Raw genomic sequence first — 18,859 nt, forward strand, 5'->3', positions numbered from 1 at the left:
TTACACTGTGAGTAAATTGACTTACTGGAGTAAATCACTACATCGTGGAAATGAGTAGCAATGTCTGGGCTACGTGCAAATCCATTAAAAATGAGGCTCAATGGCTCAGACAGGGGCTGTCATTGTGGTGTGAGTTTATCCCAGTGTGCACACAGGGATTGTCTGATGGAAAAGACTTTTTCGGATGAGAAACAGATCTTCCTCTTCCCATTTTCTTTCGATGGCAGCGTGGGATCACGACCTCAGCATGGAGGGAATGGGAAGGGGTCAGGCCTGGGTGGTGATAACCCTTGTGAATTAGCTGTGGGTGTTCCAGCTGGGTGCACTGATCAAGTGGTGGTGACAGCTATCTCCACATCTGTTGGACTGTCTACTTGGCCCGAGTGTCCTTGAGGATGTTTTGGAATAAATGTGCCCCGGTAGGGCCCGTTCATCCCTGGCCATGTGTCCAGGAGCGAGCTCGTCTGCCTCAGCACAACCTGTGTCTGTCCAGGAGCTGCAGCGTGGACAGTCTGAACTTGATTGCAGAGAAGTTTCCCAGAGATGCTCTAATCACCTGGAGGTTGCAGGAGGTTGTGTCCTATGGGCTGTCTTGCCATCGGAGCCGATTGTTTGCCGGGCATGGCCTTGTCTTTCAGCTGCGTGCTTGAGGTTGTGGAGGGAACGGTGCCAAAGTTGGGCCTGACGAGGCTGTGGGAGGGAGGGCTACTCTGTTCCACTTGGTTTGTATTGAGGCATTTGAGCCGTTTGCTGTTGTGTAAAACAGCACAGGCCTTGTGCTCTGTGGGTCTCACTTCCAGCTTTTGCCTATTTGCAGAATAACACGGTGTGGAAGCCAGATTCCTGCCAGGACTGCCGCTGCCGGAGCAGTGTTGTCACCTGTGAGCCCATGGTGTGCAAACCCCCTCAGTGTGACTTCCAGAAGGTAAGGCAGGACTGCAACAAGTGTGTGTGGCTGCCCAGGGTCAGGCACAGGCTCTGTGCCCTTTCACTCCTCGTCAGTGCAGGAAACACGTGGGGTGGGAAGCCTTTGTCTCCTTCGCCGCACCCCAGCCAAAGGCCTGGGGTTGGAGCAGCTTGATCCCAAAGGAAGCCCCCGAATTGGGTTCAAACCTCCCAGCAGGAGCCCAGCTTGCAGTCCCCCTTCGTTTGAAGGTGGAGCTGGGGCTCCCTCAAAGATGCAGATGGACACTTTCCACTCTGTTGAGCAACAACAGAGCTGAGATTGTCTGTCTTGCAGCTTCTTCTTCCTCGTGATGTCTGTTGAGCTTTCGTTGTCTTTGTCTGGGCCTTCATTAATTGGCCATGGAATTGGTCTTGCAGTAACATCTGGATTACTGGGGCAGGATGCATAAATGACAACGAAAATGAGAGTTTTAAAGAAGCACTGCCAATATAATTATGTGGCTTTGTGAAGCAGGTTAAAATGTTTTCCAGCATGACAGCGCTAATGAGGAAATAATTTTGATTCTTACCGTTTTTCCCTGTTATTATCATTGTGTATTGATTAAAGCAAGACTGAAATATTAGGAAATTTTGTGCTGAAGAGGAGAGAAATTAGAAGAGTATTGTCATGGCACACCCAATAATGAGTGTGCTGGACAAGATGATAAAAATTAGATAAATGAAAAGGTGGCAACTTTAAAGCTCATAAAGGGAAATAGATTTATAGTGAAAAATGGATCTGTGTGACTCCTTGACATGGGCAGTCTTCAAGACAAACAGTTTAAGTGTTCAGTAAGCATTTGGTCACTTAAACATTGAAAAGAAGGATCACCGAGGATCTCAGGAGAAAAAAATCTGGTCATTCCTCAAGGCTAAACCACCCACTGGTGAGCAAGGTCAGAAATCACCACCCCCCCTCCATGGTTTATTTCTTGTCTGCTTATTTATTTAAGATTTTTGCAAATATTGCTGATCTTGTTACAGCAACAAGGCATAAACAAACAAATCTCAGCGATCTAAACGTTTGTGTGTCAGACCTACTGCTGTGTCTACAGGATGTTTTCAGTAGGTGGAAAATCAACAGACATGAGTTTAGTGGTGTGAACCAAAACAAACCAGCAGCCAAGACCGGATTCTCCAGGGCAAGATCACAGTTTGGGACATGCAAAGGGAAGTGGTAGCAGCCTCACCTGATTGTGCCGTGGTTGGAAGTGGTCAGCAAGTTTCAGTTAACTCTAAAGTAGTGTTATTTTTTTTTAAGAAGTGGTGATTAAGCCGAAGAAGTGCAGTTGATGGTTCCACGTTCATTCTGCACTTCTGCTGTGGTGAAGTGTTACACTGAGATCCATCCTGTACATGGAGAAAACTGTGGACAAAAATACACCAGTCCCACATTTCTCAGAGGTGTTTCAATGAATAATCTTGGATTTTGTCTTGGAGCAAGTACTTTCTGTTCCTTGAAAACTAGTCCAGCTGTGGGCTTCCTGATTTTACTGTTAGGGATGTAAGTTCTTGTGTTGTTTGGAGAGAAAAATGGCAAATACACATTAGTGTGTCACCTCTCAGCGAAGGGACGTGATGTAGCAGCGTTGTATATGGAACTTGAAACCTTTCCTTTCCAAACTGGGAGCACCAGGGCCATGGTGCTTTACCTTCATGATAAAGTCTCTATTTGATGTCACGTGTTTATTGGACCTTGTGTCTTTTTAGGGAGAAGTGCTCCAAATAGCCTCCAACAAGTGCTGCCCCGGGTGTGCCTCCCGAGCCGAAGGATTTTGCCAGCATGAAGGACAGATCCACAGCGTGAGTGCTCTGTCCTGTTCCTCACTAGGGACAGTCCTTACCTGTGTTTAGCTCTGTTGGGTCCAGTCAGTGCAGGATGCTGAGCAGGGGAAGGATAGGGTCACTGTCAGATAATGGAATTCAGCAGGAGTTTGGTCAGCAGGGTTTGCAGCAAGGGGATGTGTCGCTGTGTGTCCTGTGTGGCTTAAGGGGAGAAAATTTCCCACTTGTTCCTTCCCTTTGCTGCTTCTGTGGGTGACTGAGACAACACAGTAGCATTAGGAGGGGAGCAAAGCACAGTGAACTTGCCATATTAGCTGTCCTGAAAGAAGGCTTTTCTCTGGGCAGCCATCTATGCTCCAGAGATTGATTGCGGGTTGTTCGACCTGAGCTCTGTGTTTTGTAATCCTGAATTATTCAAGAGGCAGGCTCCGGGGATGTGGCTTCACCCAGAGGGGGCTGAAAGGCCAAAACAATCAGAGTAAGTGTCTGCAGATAAGGAAAAAATAAAGATTCATGGGTAGCAGTTAATGAATCATGTCAAGCATTAGGCAAATGTAGAAAAATGGCTGAACAGTGAACCCAAGTCCTACGTCTGGTCTCTTACAGCCTTCTCTGTTTGACAAGTCAGGCCCCAAATCTCAAGAAGTATGCTAAAATTCCCAGGCACATTTGCATTTCTGGACTGTGCACTCTGCACCTGAGATGGATGTTGTAACCCTCTGTTTCAGCGTGAGGCATGACCAGCATGAATCTGTTACAAGCTAGACAAAAACTGGCATGGAGGGGTAGCACATCCATCTTCTTCTCCTATTTCTTTGTGCCTGTGGTTGGGGTGATACTAAGTTATATCATATTGCATTATATTTCTTCTTGTTTGTGCTGTCGCTGCACTTTTCCTGTGCTCTCTTGCTTTTGTCTTTGGCTCTCTGTGAGCCCATTCTTTGGGTCGGCATCCCCACGAGGCTGTGGACATACTGGTGCCTGTAGTCCTATTTCCCTGTCACCTGGTCATAAGGGAACTTTTTTGTCAGTGCAAAGTCTCACTCATCCTGCTGGGCAGCACAGATTTCCTGAAGGAAGAACTTTCCCCTGTTGTCATGCTTCAGGACCTGACCTTGACCTTCATTCTACAAGCATCCAGCTGACAACAGTGGCCCTAGTGAGGAAAATATGTATCCTCTGTCTGGAAGGAGCTTGTTTACTCCCTACCTAATTCAATATTGCATCTTTTATGGAAATTAACATTCTCTCTTTGTTGGAAAGTGTTGCAACGCGCCACCTTGTTTCTTCTTGGGGCCAGATTTTCCTCCCCATGCCTCAGGGCAGAGGTGTTTGTTCCTGCAGTGATGAGTAAGCAAATCTGACTAGATCTGACTCGCAGTGAAGTGTGTTAGGTACGTGGGGTGGGGGCTGTTCACCTGCCCACCTTGTGGTCAGGTGCGTGTTGGGGCCTATATTGAATATTTCTCTGAAGAAAACAGGTCTCTAAATTTAGAGTTTGCCCCACAGAAGCTGAAGTGGAGAGGGGCTGCATCCAACAGTTTCACTGGGAAGTTAATACTGATTTAGGGGGGGTTGGCAAGGGGAGGGAAGGATCTATTTGCAGGTCTCACTGTGTTTCCTGTGCTGCAGCATGGCACGCAGTGGGCCAGCTCAGGATGTGTGCAGTGCTCCTGTGCCCATGGGAAGGTGAGCTGCACCCCCAGGACCTGCCCAGCCCTGACCTGTGGACCAGGAGAGCTGCAGGACACACCCCGGGGGTCCTGCTGTCCCAGATGCGTGGGCAGTGGCGGTGAGTACTGCGTGGGAATGGCTCCACTGATCCCAGCTGGAAACACCCTTTTGGGCCCAAATCTAGGAAGCTTTACTGTTCTTTTTCAGTTTTATTGGGAAGACACCAACGTGTCTCTTAATTCCCTTTCTGTCCTGCTGCCATATTCACATTTTTAATGGCTTCACCCACAGCAGGGGATAAGCTTTAAGCAATGAGCAGGTGTGTCTAAGGTGTCCTTACTTCGGAGATTAAAAAGATCTGGGAAAAAAGATGCAGGTTATTTCCTGTGCACCTGGACTGCGAGTTCCAAAAGTGCTAGAGGTATTGGATACCTTTTCTCATGGAAGTCCTGTGGGAGAAGTGGAATCCAGAGCATTTAATTCACAAGTCTAAAGCCCTTGGAAACTGGCGGGATTGTTGCTGTCTTTGCCTGCTTTGACGAACAAGATTTTGGGTTTTGATTGCGGGTGATGGAAAGGGATTAAAGGGCTTTGGAAAAGAAAATTTCCCCTTGTTTTCCTGTCTCTTAGAGCCTTGTTCCTTTGATGGCCGCCTGTTCCAGGACGGGGAGGGCTGGCGCCTGGGCCGCTGCTCCAGATGTGTCTGTAGGGATGGCACGACTCAGTGCTCCACAGCTGCCTGCCAGCCCCTGCTGTGCAGCCAGGTCAGGACCCACCAGCCTTTGGGGACATCCCTCAGCACCCTCCTTTTCTGTGCAAAGCTTCTGGGTGGCAAGTGGGCGATTTGGAAAAGGGATATTTGATCAGTGGCAGTGAAGTCTTTCCCAGATTTCTGTTACTGGACCAGATGTTTGGGCAATTAACACTTTTTTTTTTTTTGGATAGAAGGAAAGCACACCTGTTTATGTTCGTGCTAATTGTGTTTTACTTGGTCCTGAGATACTCAATTAGTATTCATTTGCTAAGCAGTCTGCATTAAAATCAATTCGTGCCTGCTTTAGATTCCTCCTTTCCCACCCCAGGTGGACTGGTGTTACCTGCTGTGCCATTGCACCAATGTTTAATCAGCCAATCATTAGGATTTAATTTGTGGGAACAGGAACAACTCTGTTGTTGCTGTGGTGTGTTTTGAGAGAGAACATCCAAGTTAATGCAGTCAAAAAACAGGAGATAAATTCTCCCAGGATTAAACTTCCATGTTTCAGAAAACTGTGCTCTCCCTTAGGCTCTGAGGGAGAGGAACTCCAAAAATTCCTGTGTCCCACCACATATCCCACCAAAATCCACAACAGAGTTCTTTTAACTCTGCTGGGAAATCTGTCCTTGATAACTTCTATACAAAGTCTTCCACTCCTTCTTTTGAAAACCGAGGGCTTGGCTAACAAAGATGAAATGGTGGTGCTTGGCATTTCCACCCTAACTCCAGTCCACCAGTCAGTGTTCCAGTCGTGCTGATGTGGCTGGAGGGAGGTGCTGGTGAGCAGTGCTATTCCAAATTGTTGGGTTTGTGTGTGGATTTGTAGCAGTGGAGTTACAGACACATTTTGGATGAATGGATTGAGGCCTGCATGTTGATGTGAAGTGCCAGTCTATCCCAGCATGATTTAAATCAGTCATAAAAAAAGTTTAAATTGGGAAAATACTGTTTTTAAGCATAATTTAACACCTGTACAGGCACTATGGACGGATTTAACTAAAACAGTGCAGATGCCTGAGAGGTGGTGGGTGTAAATCACGCATTCAAAACCTCAAAATGTGGCAATACCAGGAAAAAAAACTCCTCTCATCCATCTCCTGCTTTATTGTGCTTCCCTGCATAGCTTTATGTATATTTCCCTCAGTATATTTGTGTGCCTGAATATAAGCACTTTATCTTGTGTGGGTGTCTTAATCTGCATCTGTCCATGTCTTCAGTTGCCATCCAAATAAGCCCAGAAAATGAGATGAGGGACAGATCCTTCGAGCCTTCTGCACTGATCTCATGCTGCTTTTGGGGCCAAAACGAAGCCTGGAGTGGCAGTGGGTTATTGCATGGACACTAACTGCCTGGAATTCCAAGCACCGATGGTGACCCCCAAGTTAACTGTTCATGCTCTTATTTTCCTTGTCTCTGCTTTCTGTTTAGGATGAAGTTGTGGTTCTGTCTCCTGGAAAGTGCTGCCCAGAATGTGCTCCAAAGCCCTGCTCCGTGTCGGGAAGAGCGTTCCAGGTGACTCGTGACAAACCACACCAAAAGGCAGTTGCTCACAGTTTTTGGCACATCTCTCTTTCCCTGCTCCTTGACATCTGACTTTCTGCCAGCACTGATAGTACAACCATTGCTTTTTTCCTTCCTGGAAAGCCAGGAGGGTTGACAGAAATCAGGACTGGATAAGAATTTGCTGGCCAGCAGAAAGGAATTTTGCCAGATGAGGCACATGAGGCACTTCTTGCTTTCCACAATTTTTGAAGGAGGAAAGCAAAAAGCACCAGTGGTCAGAGTATTTATAGCTTTCATTGTATCATCTGGAATTAATTTAATGCATTATTTAATGAGTGTATGTATGTGGGATTTTCTGTTAAAGATTATTTTTTGCTAATAGCAGCAGTTAAGGCCTCTCCAGCGCCACTAGTTTGCGACTAATGAGAAATCCACACCACAATGTCCTCTGGACCTCACCCCTCTTCTTCCTGTTTGCTGATGATACAGAGATAAGCATTTTTAAAGCAGAGTTTGTTATCTGATACAGACATACAGAAGGAGACATCATAAGCAGGTTACCAGCAGTAATTTGGCTGTTTTCCAAGAGCATTTGACAGTTCTCTCCATGTTCCTTTTTGAACAGCACGGCGAACAGTGGAAAAAAAACACCTGCACTGCGTGTGCATGTCACAGAGGGGAAGTGAGATGTGTCAGGGAGACCTGTGGCCCTGTCACCTGCGAGGAGGTAGTGACAGATCTCCCACCTCCCACCCCTCGGCTGCACCCCCCAGGGTGTGCTCGTGCCCGGGGGCTCCGGCAGGCCCGCTCACCGCCCGCCGCTGTTCCACAGGGGGAGAGCAGAGTGCGGCGTCCCGGGAAGTGCTGCGAGGAGTGTGTGTCCTCCAAGGGCAGCTGCTTGGACGGTGGCACCCTCAGGTACCACGGAGACACGTGGAACAGCAGCCGCTGCCACTTCTGCGCGTGCCAGGACGGGCGGGTCACCTGCCGGGGAGCAGAGTGTGCCAAGGTGGAGTGTGCCAAGGTGAGAAAGGCATCTCTTCTCCCTGGGTGTGTCTGTCAAGTCTTAGGATGGATTTTCCTTCCCCCCCCCCCCCTTTTGCTTTATTCTTGATTTGAGGCACTCAAAACTGACCCTTCTCACAGGGTTTGTTTAGTGCAGCTGCCTTGAAAACGTTTCCCGGGGAAGGAGAGCAAATTTTGGGTTTTCCACGTGGATTTGCTCAGTGGGCTTGCATTGTGAAGCAAAGCAGAGTGAGTCAGGGAGAAACTTCCCTTGGCTTCCCCGCTGTGCTGTGCTGTAGTGGGGAATCAGACACCCAGAGCATTCAGTGCCTTTACCAGGAGCTGAACGTGGGGACAAACATACAGGTCAGAGAGAGTTAAAAGCTGGAGAAATGTTCCTTTTGCCTCTTCATTCTCCATGCTGCAGTGGCCTTCAGTGAGCTATTTGGATATGGAAATCGATGTTCTACTTTTCTCCTTTTTTTCCCCATGCCATTCTTGGTGTGGAAGTGAAGCTGGCAAGGTGTTTTATTCCCAGTGCTGTTTACTCCAAATCTCATATCCCCCCAGCCAGGTTATATTTGCTCTGCAGTGGATGTGCAAAATGCATTAGATAGGGTTGAATGCTTCACCCACACACGGACAGTTAAGGTTTGAATTGCCTTTTTTTTGCAGTGGTCTCTGCAAAATCTGAGAGAATTGGGATTGTTCAGCCTGAGGAAGAGAAGGCTTTGGGGTGACCAAATTATGGCTTTCGAGTACCTCATGGGAGCCCACAAAAAAGATGGAGAGAGACTATTTACAAGGACTTGTAGTGACAGGGCAAAGCAGAATGGCTTCAAACTGACCATAGGTTTAGATTGGATGTTAGGGATAAATCCTTCCCTGTGAGGCCCTGGCACAGGTTGCCCAGAGAAGCTGTGGCTGCCCCATCCCTGGAAGTGCCCAAGGCCAGGCTGGAGCAGCCTGGGATAGTGAGAGGTGTCCCTGCCCATGGCAGGGATGTGGAAGTGAATGATCTTTAGGGTCCCTTCCAACCTAACCCATTGCCTTTGAAACAGCCAAAATGCAGAGTTTGGGACCCAAAGTCGTCCCTGCTGATGATCACCTGACCTCAAACTGCACAGAGGGATTTGGCTGGGTGAGAAGTCGTGGTTGGCATAAAATCTCGTGCACTTGCAGCTGTTTGAGTGAGGCTCCTGCGTGCTCCTGGCTGTAAATTGGATCATTTACACTAATGATGATGGCGTGCTGTCATGGCTCAGTGGGGAAGGGTTAGTTAATATTCATGCTCACATCCTGGGCACTGACAAAAAAAAACCCCATTATTCAGGAAAGCCAGGGATGTTTTCCAGAACAATAGCTGGAGATGTTAACGTGTAGGGTTCAAAACTCCTCAAGCCACGTTCAGTTTACCTCAGTAGTACAAGGTGTGCATTAATTAATTACAAGAAAATGTTTCCTCAGAGAGCAAATGCCATGCTTTCTCCTTCCTCTGCTTTTTCCTTCTGGAGTTGCAGGTCTGTTTTTTAGGCACCTGCCTCAATAAATCAGAGCAGATGTGAAGCCAGGAGCATTTGGATTCATCTCTTCATCAAGGCACCATTAGTTTTCTGGTCACATCATCCTATTGAAAGTGTAATGAGGCCACAGATATGAACTGCAAATCCTGGACAGCTCAACATGAAAGGAGGGTATGGGAGAGATTTAGCTCCAAACCCTTTCAAGCAAACTTGTCCAGCACAGTGTCCGTGGTGATTCTGACCTAATCCTCAAAAAGCCATTTTCAGGAGGTTAGGAGCCAGGAATACATGTTCTCAGCCTGGAGTATGATGGATCTCTGGGCAGCAAAGCCACAAGTTATCTCCCACAACCTCCCCCTTTTCTGAGTGTTGGCAGAGCAGCGTGGTTGCAGCTTTTCTTGTTCCGTGGGTAGTTGCTCTCAGTTTTCCTCTACTGTGTGTTTATGGATGAGGGTGGGGATGTGGGCAGGGATGGGGGTGGGAGAGTTTACAGTTCAGAGTGGTGACATGAGATCCAACCACTGCCAAGGGCGTTCTGGAGCAGTGATTGAAGAGCAGAAATGTGTAGAAGCAGCAGAGGGAGGTTTAGGCTGTGTGTGGTCCTCGATGATGAGGAACCAGACAGTTTCTCCTCTCTTTCCCTCCTCAGGAATGCACTGGAGGTGCCAAAGTGTGACCTGGCTTAGGTGTTCTCCCTTGATGAATCTAATTCCCATACAAAAATCGAGTGTGCCAATGTGGCACAGTGAAAACTGTCCTGGAAAATTGTTCCTGCTGGAACAGCCTCCCGGTTGGCATAAATCAAAAAAAGTTATTTGGTAATCTTGGAAATGGAAGCTGTTTCTTTTGAGCTGTGTCCTGGTTCCCTAGGGACAAAGTTTCCCTCTTTTCTAAATAATGCAGCTTCCACTTGGGCACAAAGAGTTGTGCTGAATTGGGGCACTTTATTCCTTTCTCCTGCTGCTAAATTCTTATCTTCAAACTGAAGTTATTTAAGTGGAATCCATGGAGTTGTGACAAAGAACAGGCTTTTTCCATCTGGGATAAATAGAGCATGTGCTTTGAAATTCTCTTGGGGGAGAAAAAGTAGAACATTGAAAATGAAGGTAAGCTTCTATGCATTGAAATCTTGACAGTGGTCCAGTAAAATCCTAGTGATCCACAGTAAAAGAAGGTGGGGGGGGATCTTTCTCTGCAGGATTTAGGGATGAAGTAATGGCTTTATTGCTGGATTCCATGGCCTTTTCTGAGGTTTGTTCTGCAGCTGCAATATTCACTAAGCACATTTTTCAAGCTATACCTGCAGAGATGAAGTGGGATAGAAAGAAGATAAGGTGAAATTAGATATTGGAGATTGCATTCCAGGGCAAGAGCTGTTCTGCCTCTGCATTCCACAGTGTTTTGGGCGACGTTGGTTCTGTTTGAATTGCTGCAACCTTTCTCTTCCCAGGGTGAAGAATTGATTCACTTCGATGGGAAGTGCTGTCCTGAATGTATCTCCAGTCAGAGTTACTGTGTTTACAAAGAACATACCAAAGCTGTGAGTATCCTGGTACTTTGGAGCACAGAATAGCGAGTTCTGAGCATAAAGGTTTGAAGGGATTCTGTTCCAGTTCTGAGAAGGATGTTATTTGAAAGTATAGCAGAAAAATAATCCATTACTATTGTCTGCAGATTGGTTTTGCAGTTCACAGAAACACTTGTGTGCATCTGCTGCAGAATTCCAGCTTTTCTTGCTCTCCTTTGTGCCCTACAATCAATCATTTCTCTTTAATATTTAATATCGCTACTCATGAGTTTCCTGCACATCTCACGGAGTCAAAGACATTATTTTAATCCCGTAAAGTAGAAGCTACAGAGCTGGGGCAATGTGTGTCTTTCTGCCTCTGTATCCCACTGATTATAATCTTTACCGCCAAAGGAGACCATTATTAATGTTTTCAAGGAACTTTCCTCTAAAGTTAAAGGAAACATTAAAGACCTTGGACTTTTCATTGCTCTGACAGATGAGGGCTTTTAAAAATGCTCGTTGTCTCTTATTCGTCCGTGTCTTCATCCCTGTGGTGTTTCCCCTCCCGAGATTTTCATGCATGGCAAAACCACTGCGTGCCAAGGCTCTCCTTGGCTCTTGATGCCCCTCCCGTGTTTCTCGTGCAGAACGGAGAGATGTGGGAAGAAGGGCGGTGCAGGGAATGCGAATGCCGGGAAGGGGAGGTGACCTGCTTCCAGCGCTCCTGCCCGCCCTGCCCGCCGGGCAGCCTGGCTGTGGAGGTGAAGGGGGACTGCTGCCCACGCTGCCAGCCAGGTACAGACCCAGTACCAACCCCTTCCTTGTCCTGAAATCCCCGTGGCCCTCTCTCCCTCAGTACCCTGCGGGGAATTTTAGCTTGTCCGGTTTTCAGTTGCTAATTAACTGCTTTTAGCTCTTAGAGAGATTTAGGGCTCATCCAAAGGCTCCCACTGACTTCCTCTGGTTTAAACACGGCTTCCTTTTGCCAAAGGAGTTTCTCCTTGGGGTTGGTGTTTTGGAAATGTTTTGTCTTTTTATTTTTTCTTCAGCTGCTCCTTTCTGAATCCTAACATGGAGTTTATGGGCTCCTGATTATTTCTTGGGAGTGGAAGGAAGAAAGAATCTCCTTGCACTGTTATGCCACAAGCTCACCTGAATGGCTGAATGGCTACCAGTTAATAATTGTTTGGAAAGATTAGGATAGCCTTAGCTTGTATGTTAATTTTGCATATAAATTCCTTTTTCTCCAGGATATTGTCATTCCCCTGGATTTACATTTCTCAGTTGGGAGGCTTTAGCTGTGGGTTGCTAGTTTTTTATGTTGTGTAGCTCTTCTTGTTGCATTCATATAACTTTGGCTTTTATCAGAGTGCTCCAGTTAATGTGTTGTCTCAGGAAAATAGCTTCACAGTTTAATTGTGCTGGAGTGCCTGGGCACATTTGCCATCTTCATGTTTTAAAGCTTGTTATTTACTGCTAATGAAAATGCAAAGCACCACAAATTGAAAAGTGAGGAAAACAGGGCTTGGATATTTCAGATGAAATTGTCCTGGGTTTTTGAAAGGGAACAACATCTGCACAGGCTGCTGAGGAGGGGACAGATGATACAGTGTTGTCCTCCTTATCAAGAAGTGCCACTGGCTACTCGTTACTCTTGGAAATCTGGCCATTTCGCTTCCATAATGGTATCATTTTGGAAAACCCAGGCTTTGAAGTCATGGCGTTGGACATACAGAGCCAAGTGAAATTGCAAAACCTTGCCTTTTTTGTGTCCTAAAAGGTAACTGGCAATTTCCTTTACCCAAGCCTGCTGTTTTCCCTCTGTGCTTTTCTGTCTTGCAATGCAGGGGATGAGAAACAAATGTAAAATACAGCCTGCAGCAGTTCAATCTGTGAGCTCAGAACATCAGCCCCTGCCACATCTGCTTCCGTAAAGCCAGCAAAAAATTGATTGCTGCCTCTGAGAGATGTGCAGCAAATACTCCCTCTCTCTGAGAACTTTTGGCTTGGAGCACAGGGGATTTTTTTTTTTCTACTTAGGGCAAAAATTGTGCCATTCTGTACCTCTCCAAGTACCTGTGGTCAGGAAGTACTTCTGTGATGCTCTGACATCAAGGTTTTGACTGGAGGGGCAACGGTGTTCCACCTGTACTCTGTCCCGGCATGGACACACTCTTGACTTCCTGAGGGGTTTGACTGAAGGAAACTCAAATTCAGGTTGTTTCACGCCGTTAATTCCTGATGACTGAGGATTTTTACTGCTGAGAAACCGTGTGAACAACGACTATCCTTTTAATCAATAGCCTAGAAAATCTGAGCCCTTATAATAACTTCTCACCTGTTAAATAGAGCGATAAAATATTCAGCATAACACGTACGTGTTTACGTATAAAAAAATCCCGCTCCAAAACTAACACACCTTGGGCCACCCCACGGAAGCAAGGGATGGATTTAATTTCACTTGGGGTTTGGAACTGCCTTGTTTCGCTCCTTCCTGAGTGCAAACACTGCTGCTGGTTTTTCCCCTGTGCCAGGTGGGTGCCACCCGGACTGCGTGACCTGCTCCCGGGCCCCCGATCACTGCGACGCCTGCCAGGACTCGAGGAAGCGGCTGCAGGGCGGGCGCTGTGTGGAGACCTGTGAGCCAGGCTTCTACCAGCACGGGGAGACCTGCTTAGGTAATCCCTGCAGGGCCCAAGACCCCCTCACACGGCTCCCTTCTCTGTTGCATGCTCTGCTTTTGGCTGTGGGATGCTATGGGTTTATTACAAAGAGGCTGCCGGGCTTTGCTGGGAAAAGCATTGGGGCACATGCTGAGATGTAACCGTGAGACTTCAGCAGGTTTCCAATGGGAGCCCCTGGAGAAGGCAAATTCTCCAACTCTGTTGCCAAAATGAGTCAAAATTATCTCATTTTACCTGAGTGGGAGGGGGTCTTGCCACATCAAGACATCTTTCTTCTCTCTTCCTTCTCTTGGAAGCCTGCAATGAAACCTGCTCAGCCTGTACCAATGGATTTGAGTGCTCCTCGTGCCAGACATCCCTGCTGATGAAGAATGGGCAGTGTGTGCCTTCCTGTGGGAAGGGATACTTCCAGGATCAGCTCCTCTGCACAGGTACCTCAAGCCAAAAAAATGCCGCAGCACTTTGTGATAGCAAAGGAGTGTGTCTGTATTTCTTTGACTTCAGTGCACACCAGCTGCATCTGCTCATGCCAGACCTTTGAGGAGATGGTATTTTGAGGTGTGTAGAAAATTGCTTGGAGGGGTGGGGGTTTGATAGGACTCAGAAAATACTTTTGGGAAAAGTTTGCTGCTTTGTTTTGCCGTTCATTTGTTTCATACTGTGCAATTTTCCTGAAAGTTTGTTGGACTGACTGTTCTCAGGAAGCATATTTGCAAAGTAAATTAGCAATTCTATAAAACACTGAGATGTGTCTAAATCCTTTATGTTAACAATTGGAAAGTCTGAGAGTAAGACTAGGAAGTTAGTTTTCTCTTTGATGGAACTATGGTGGTGCTTTTATGAGCTTCCCCTGCTCCTTTGAAATACTTTTAACTTTTCCCAAACTATAAAGCAGCTGCTTTTTATCATGATAGTTTAATAGTTTTCTCTAAAATTAGTGCTTTTTCCCTGTTAATTTTGGCCTTTTTAGAAGGCTTCTAATTATTTCTGCAGCTCTAATTCAGCAGGGGGGTGGAGCACATGCCTAACTTCTTGAGCCATTGCTTTAATTTCCTTGGTACTAACCCTCCTGCTAAAAGTTAAATACAGGCTTAGGGCTTTTGGCAGGTTTCAGGGGAAAGCACTTTAGATGGTAAATCCAGCTTCCTTTTCTGAAGTGGTTTCCCTTGAAGAGCTGGCCACTTGTTCCAGGGTTTGAAAGTCTGAAAAGCCTCTGTCCTTCAGCAACCACTACAGCCCAGGGCACCATTGTGAATGTACAAATAGAGACCCAGTCCTAAAGAATTTATAGACTAAAGTATCAAATAATCTTCTACTTCATTTAGTTTTATTTTGCCATTTCCTTTCCACCTGCTCCTGGTGTTTTAATTGGCAGTGCCCCTGTGCTGCTGAAGCTGTAGGGAAAGGGTAATGTTTCATTTCATTGCTGCTTTGTAGATTACTGATTGTGCACTCCATCCACATTTGCAGTCACGCATGCTTGCAGCTGAAAGTTGCTGGGAAAATTTGTTCCCCTCTCCTCAAGGGAATTAAACCAATTTGCTTTAGTTCTGCCTGGCTGCATTTTCTGCATAAAGTCAAACCAGTGGAGAAAGTCTTAAATTTGGGATATGCTCCGTAATTCATTACCATTCACTCTTTCCTTGAATCCTCTTTATTTTTACAAATCTCTAAACAGATTGTGGAGATGAGGCTCAGACTGCTCAGAAAGATTTTTCTCATAATGGTTTTAACATCTGCAATCAGCATGTTCCAAAATCACAGAAAAGATGAACTAGACTGTGTTAATTGCTATAGTTCCAGTAAACTCCCTCTTGAGAAATTCGCTCTGGACTTGAAAGAGGCTGACACCAGGTTTCTTACTCCATCCTCTTGTTGGAACATTGATGTCTGCATTGTAGCAAAACACAATGAATTAGCCTTTCCTTTTGTTCATGTTTTATAACATCTTCTCTAATTGAATCTCTTTTGAATTTCTGATTACAGCGGTTTGATCTCTGCCCTGTTTTAATCCTACACCAGGGTTGTTTCCTGCCCCATCCCTCCACCTGCTTCTGCGAAGTGTTGGTTAAAACCATTAAAAGAAAGTAAATTTGAGAATAAAAGGTGTAAGTTCAAGAATGTAAGAGTGGACTTAAAGATCATGGACCAGCTTGTGTCAGAGCAGAAACAGGCTATGGAAACAGTTCAGATCCACCCCCCCCTCCAAAGGCAATGCAAAAGGAAGCAAAAATAAACGATGTCTGCCTGGTAGAACAGAAGGGCTCGAAGGACTTGCACTGTTCAATGCTCTCACTGCATTTTTCTAACTTAATAATTTATGTTTTCAAGATTATTCAAAAGCCCAGGCAAAACTTGAGTGTTTCTGCTTTGATCTCCCAAAATGGGAATGTTTGAGACGTGTAACTTGACACTAACAGACCCGGCTCACTCCTTAGCTTGGATTTTTTGCTCTCTACCTGTTGTTTTTTCCCTGCTGTTCCTGGCTGTGGAGGCTCACCCCGAGGATCCAGCACTGAGCATGGCTAAGCTGAGCTTGCCCAGCTCAGGGTGAGGAGGGCAGGGAGAGGTGGTTGATGGTTCCGTGCGGCTGGACCCATCTGTGCTTTCCCAAAGCTGAGCAGTGACTCCTCAACTGTGCTCTTGCTGGGCATTAGCCATCCTGCTGGCAATGCTTTACATGTTTGCAGAAGAGACAGTTTGGTGGGCTGCAAAACAGCCCATACAAATCCAGACTGGAAATAGCCAGGGAGGGTGGAAACAGTTTCCTGGCGGTGCAGTCACTTCTGTTGATTTATTTTCAAACAGCCACTGAGTTGCTGCAGGCAAAGATGTTTTAGCTGACAGTGGCTCATTGAATGCTTCCATTTTTTCCCCTGCTCTTTCAGAGGAGTTGGTACCTGGCTGTTTGGGTGAGGAGCAGCTGTTAAGCCTGGCAGTGATCCAGTGCTGAAAGAGCCAAATTTCTGCAGGCAGGGCGTGTGTGAGGGTGTGGAATCACAGAATGGGTTGGGTTGGAAGAGACTGTTAAGATCATCTAGTTCCTACCCCTCTGCCGTGAACAGGGACACCTTCCACTACACCAGGTTGCTCCAAGCCCCGTCCAACCTGGCCTTGGACACTTCCAGGGATGGGGCAGCCACAGTTTCTCTGGGCAACCTGTGCCAGGGCCTCCCCACCCTCACAGGGCAGGAATGGGTTGAGGCTGCTCTTCCAACTGCATCCACCTGGATCCTGCCAGAATCACTGCAGCTTCTCAGAAGGTCTGATGACCTCTGGTAGGCCCAGCTAGGAATGCAATTTTAACACAACAGCTGCCTGTCTAGAAGGCTTGAAAGCTGCTGTGGATTTGCAGGGTCTTTGCCAAGGGCCAGCGAGAGCCAGCTGGTAACTGGAGCACTTGGTTTAGTGCAGGCAGCAAACGGTGTGTGGTGGGAGCCAAAGCACCTCTGCCCAACTGACCTGGCTCTCGTCAGAACTGTGGTTTTAATACAGCTGTGTGCAAGGCTGCCTGTTGGAAAACAGAGCCAGGAGGGAAAAAGGTCTCTTGGATAGGAGCAACAGCTCCAGAGAGGACTTGAGAACTTTGCAAACCGCTGGGTATGTTCAGATGTGTCCACATAGTGAGGCGGGTTAACAGCGAGGTGTCCCAACTGTGCAGTGGGAAGTCTGTCATGGAAGGATCCAAGTCCTGGAGTCCACTCTTTCAAGAACATGTTGAAAGGTAGAGTGAGCTCAGGCAGGAGCAAAACACTGAGATCTGGAAGGTAAAGTGAGGACATTTCAGTACTTAGACATTTACAGCATGAACTCACACCCTGCAGTTAACTTTTGAGTGCAGACGTGCCCTGAGAACCATCCAGCCTGGAATGAGATGCAGGATTTTTGTCAATAAGGGAAATGATCATCTGGAGAAGAAAAACATGCACAAGCTTTACCTTGGGATGGGATGCTTGGTATCCCATTGTGTTGGGATTCAACCACAATTAAACGCACATGCATGTTGAGGGGAAGATCCTGTCTGTCACAGGATGCCCAGTGTCCTTATAAGACACTCCTCACACTGGAATATGGACTGGGAGCTCAAGCATGTACCTGCCTTATTGTGAAATAATAAATTGAAGAACATCTTTGGAACATACTTGGGTGTAATCAAGAAAAAAAAAATCTTAATAGCTAAAAGAAGTGTAGTTTGCACAGCTGCTGCAAGCACTGGTAGCACGAGATCTGACAGGAGCCCGTGTCCCAGATTCTATCAACAGAAACCACAATGGGCTGGATTTCCCTCCCAGGTGAACTTTTGCACAGTTTTGAATAAGGTTCAACAGCTGGTTTGGGAGGCAGAATTGCTCTCCACACAGTTATTAGTTTAATTGTAAGGTACCATCATGCTCAAGCTTGCTCTGTTCTGCCTCTGTGCTCCTGTGCCCAGATGCCACAGGGAGGGCTTTTACAGTGCCTGCATTGGAGGAATGGGATATCCTTCAGGAATATCTGAACCATTACTGTGTCCCAGCCGTGATCCACGGCTGGTTGGAAGTGGATTGTTGGGTAATCCTACACTTTTCCTCCCTGCAGCTTGTCACGAGTCCTGTTCCTCGTGCTGGGGGGCTGCTGAGAGCAACTGCCTGTCCTGCAAAGACACATCTCACGTGCTGAAAGCAGGGCTCTGCCTGGCCAGCTGTGGCAAGGGGTTTTACCCAAAGGAGGGAATCTGCACCGGTAAATACCTCTTTGAGAAACGCTCTGCAAAAAAAAAAGGAATCAATATTTCGTTTAACTGTGCAGCAACTGGGATTTTATTCGTGTCTGACAAGCCAGCTGCATCTTGTGCATTAATACAGGACCAGGAAAGCTGCTGTTTGTTTGTGTGATTATTAATTCATTTAAGTTAATCAGATGATGAAAGGTTTAAGGGTTTTTTTCCTCTCTGAACAGCTTGAAAGCCTGAGTTGTTTCTGGGGGCTTGACAAATCCATTTGTCTGCAGAAAGAAAAATGGCCTTTGCCAGCAGGTTTCTGTAAATTTAATTATAATTCAGCATCACAGTAACTAATACCTGCACAGCAGATGCACCTTGGGAGCTGGGAAGGTTTGCTGGGAAAAGGGGAAGAGATGGCCAGAGGGAATTAAAACACCTCAGTCAAACAGATCGTGAAGGGGATTTCTCAAAACCCCAGAGCTGTTCCTGGAAACCTCCAGGATTCAGACCTTTTGTCTTCTACCAAAACCAGGCATTTTGATACCCAAGTGGAGACCCGTAAGCTGGTCTGACTGGTGATAAGAAACGAAAAATGGTTGAGTAAAACACTTGGCCCTTCTAAATATTCAGCAGTGTATGTTGCCTGAGGGAATAAGCACTTGCCTTATGGAGCCAGAGTTCCATAGTGCTGTCGGACAGCAGGTCAGTTCACTGCAGAGCTGACTGCCTGGCAGGGTACAGCCCACAGGGATTGAGAAGAAACATTCTCCT

The 18,859-nt window shown here is 46.6% G+C and overlaps 1 protein-coding gene across 1 annotated transcript in view; it reads left to right on the forward strand.

The window, feature by feature from the left end:
- The first annotated feature begins 220 nt into the window (after nucleotides 1-220).
- FRAS1 (Fraser extracellular matrix complex subunit 1) overlaps nucleotides 221-18,859 on the forward strand; it is a 70,296-nt gene continuing 51,657 nt past the window's right edge. The window contains exons 1-13 of the mRNA XM_027668207.1: nucleotides 221-266; nucleotides 801-925; nucleotides 2,656-2,748; nucleotides 4,363-4,522; nucleotides 5,035-5,168; nucleotides 6,590-6,673; nucleotides 7,290-7,391; nucleotides 7,497-7,688; nucleotides 10,643-10,732; nucleotides 11,350-11,497; nucleotides 13,237-13,380; nucleotides 13,683-13,817; nucleotides 17,965-18,108. Coding sequence (XP_027524008.1) covers nucleotides 221-266; nucleotides 801-925; nucleotides 2,656-2,748; nucleotides 4,363-4,522; nucleotides 5,035-5,168; nucleotides 6,590-6,673; nucleotides 7,290-7,391; nucleotides 7,497-7,688; nucleotides 10,643-10,732; nucleotides 11,350-11,497; nucleotides 13,237-13,380; nucleotides 13,683-13,817; nucleotides 17,965-18,108 — 1,597 coding nt within the window. The remainder of the gene's footprint in view (nucleotides 267-800; nucleotides 926-2,655; nucleotides 2,749-4,362; nucleotides 4,523-5,034; nucleotides 5,169-6,589; nucleotides 6,674-7,289; nucleotides 7,392-7,496; nucleotides 7,689-10,642; nucleotides 10,733-11,349; nucleotides 11,498-13,236; nucleotides 13,381-13,682; nucleotides 13,818-17,964; nucleotides 18,109-18,859) is intronic.

The sequence above is a fragment of the Corapipo altera genome, unplaced genomic scaffold (genome assembly GCF_003945725.1).
Source record: "Corapipo altera isolate COAL_440 unplaced genomic scaffold, ASM394572v1 214, whole genome shotgun sequence".
NCBI lineage: Eukaryota > Metazoa > Chordata > Aves > Passeriformes > Pipridae > Corapipo > Corapipo altera.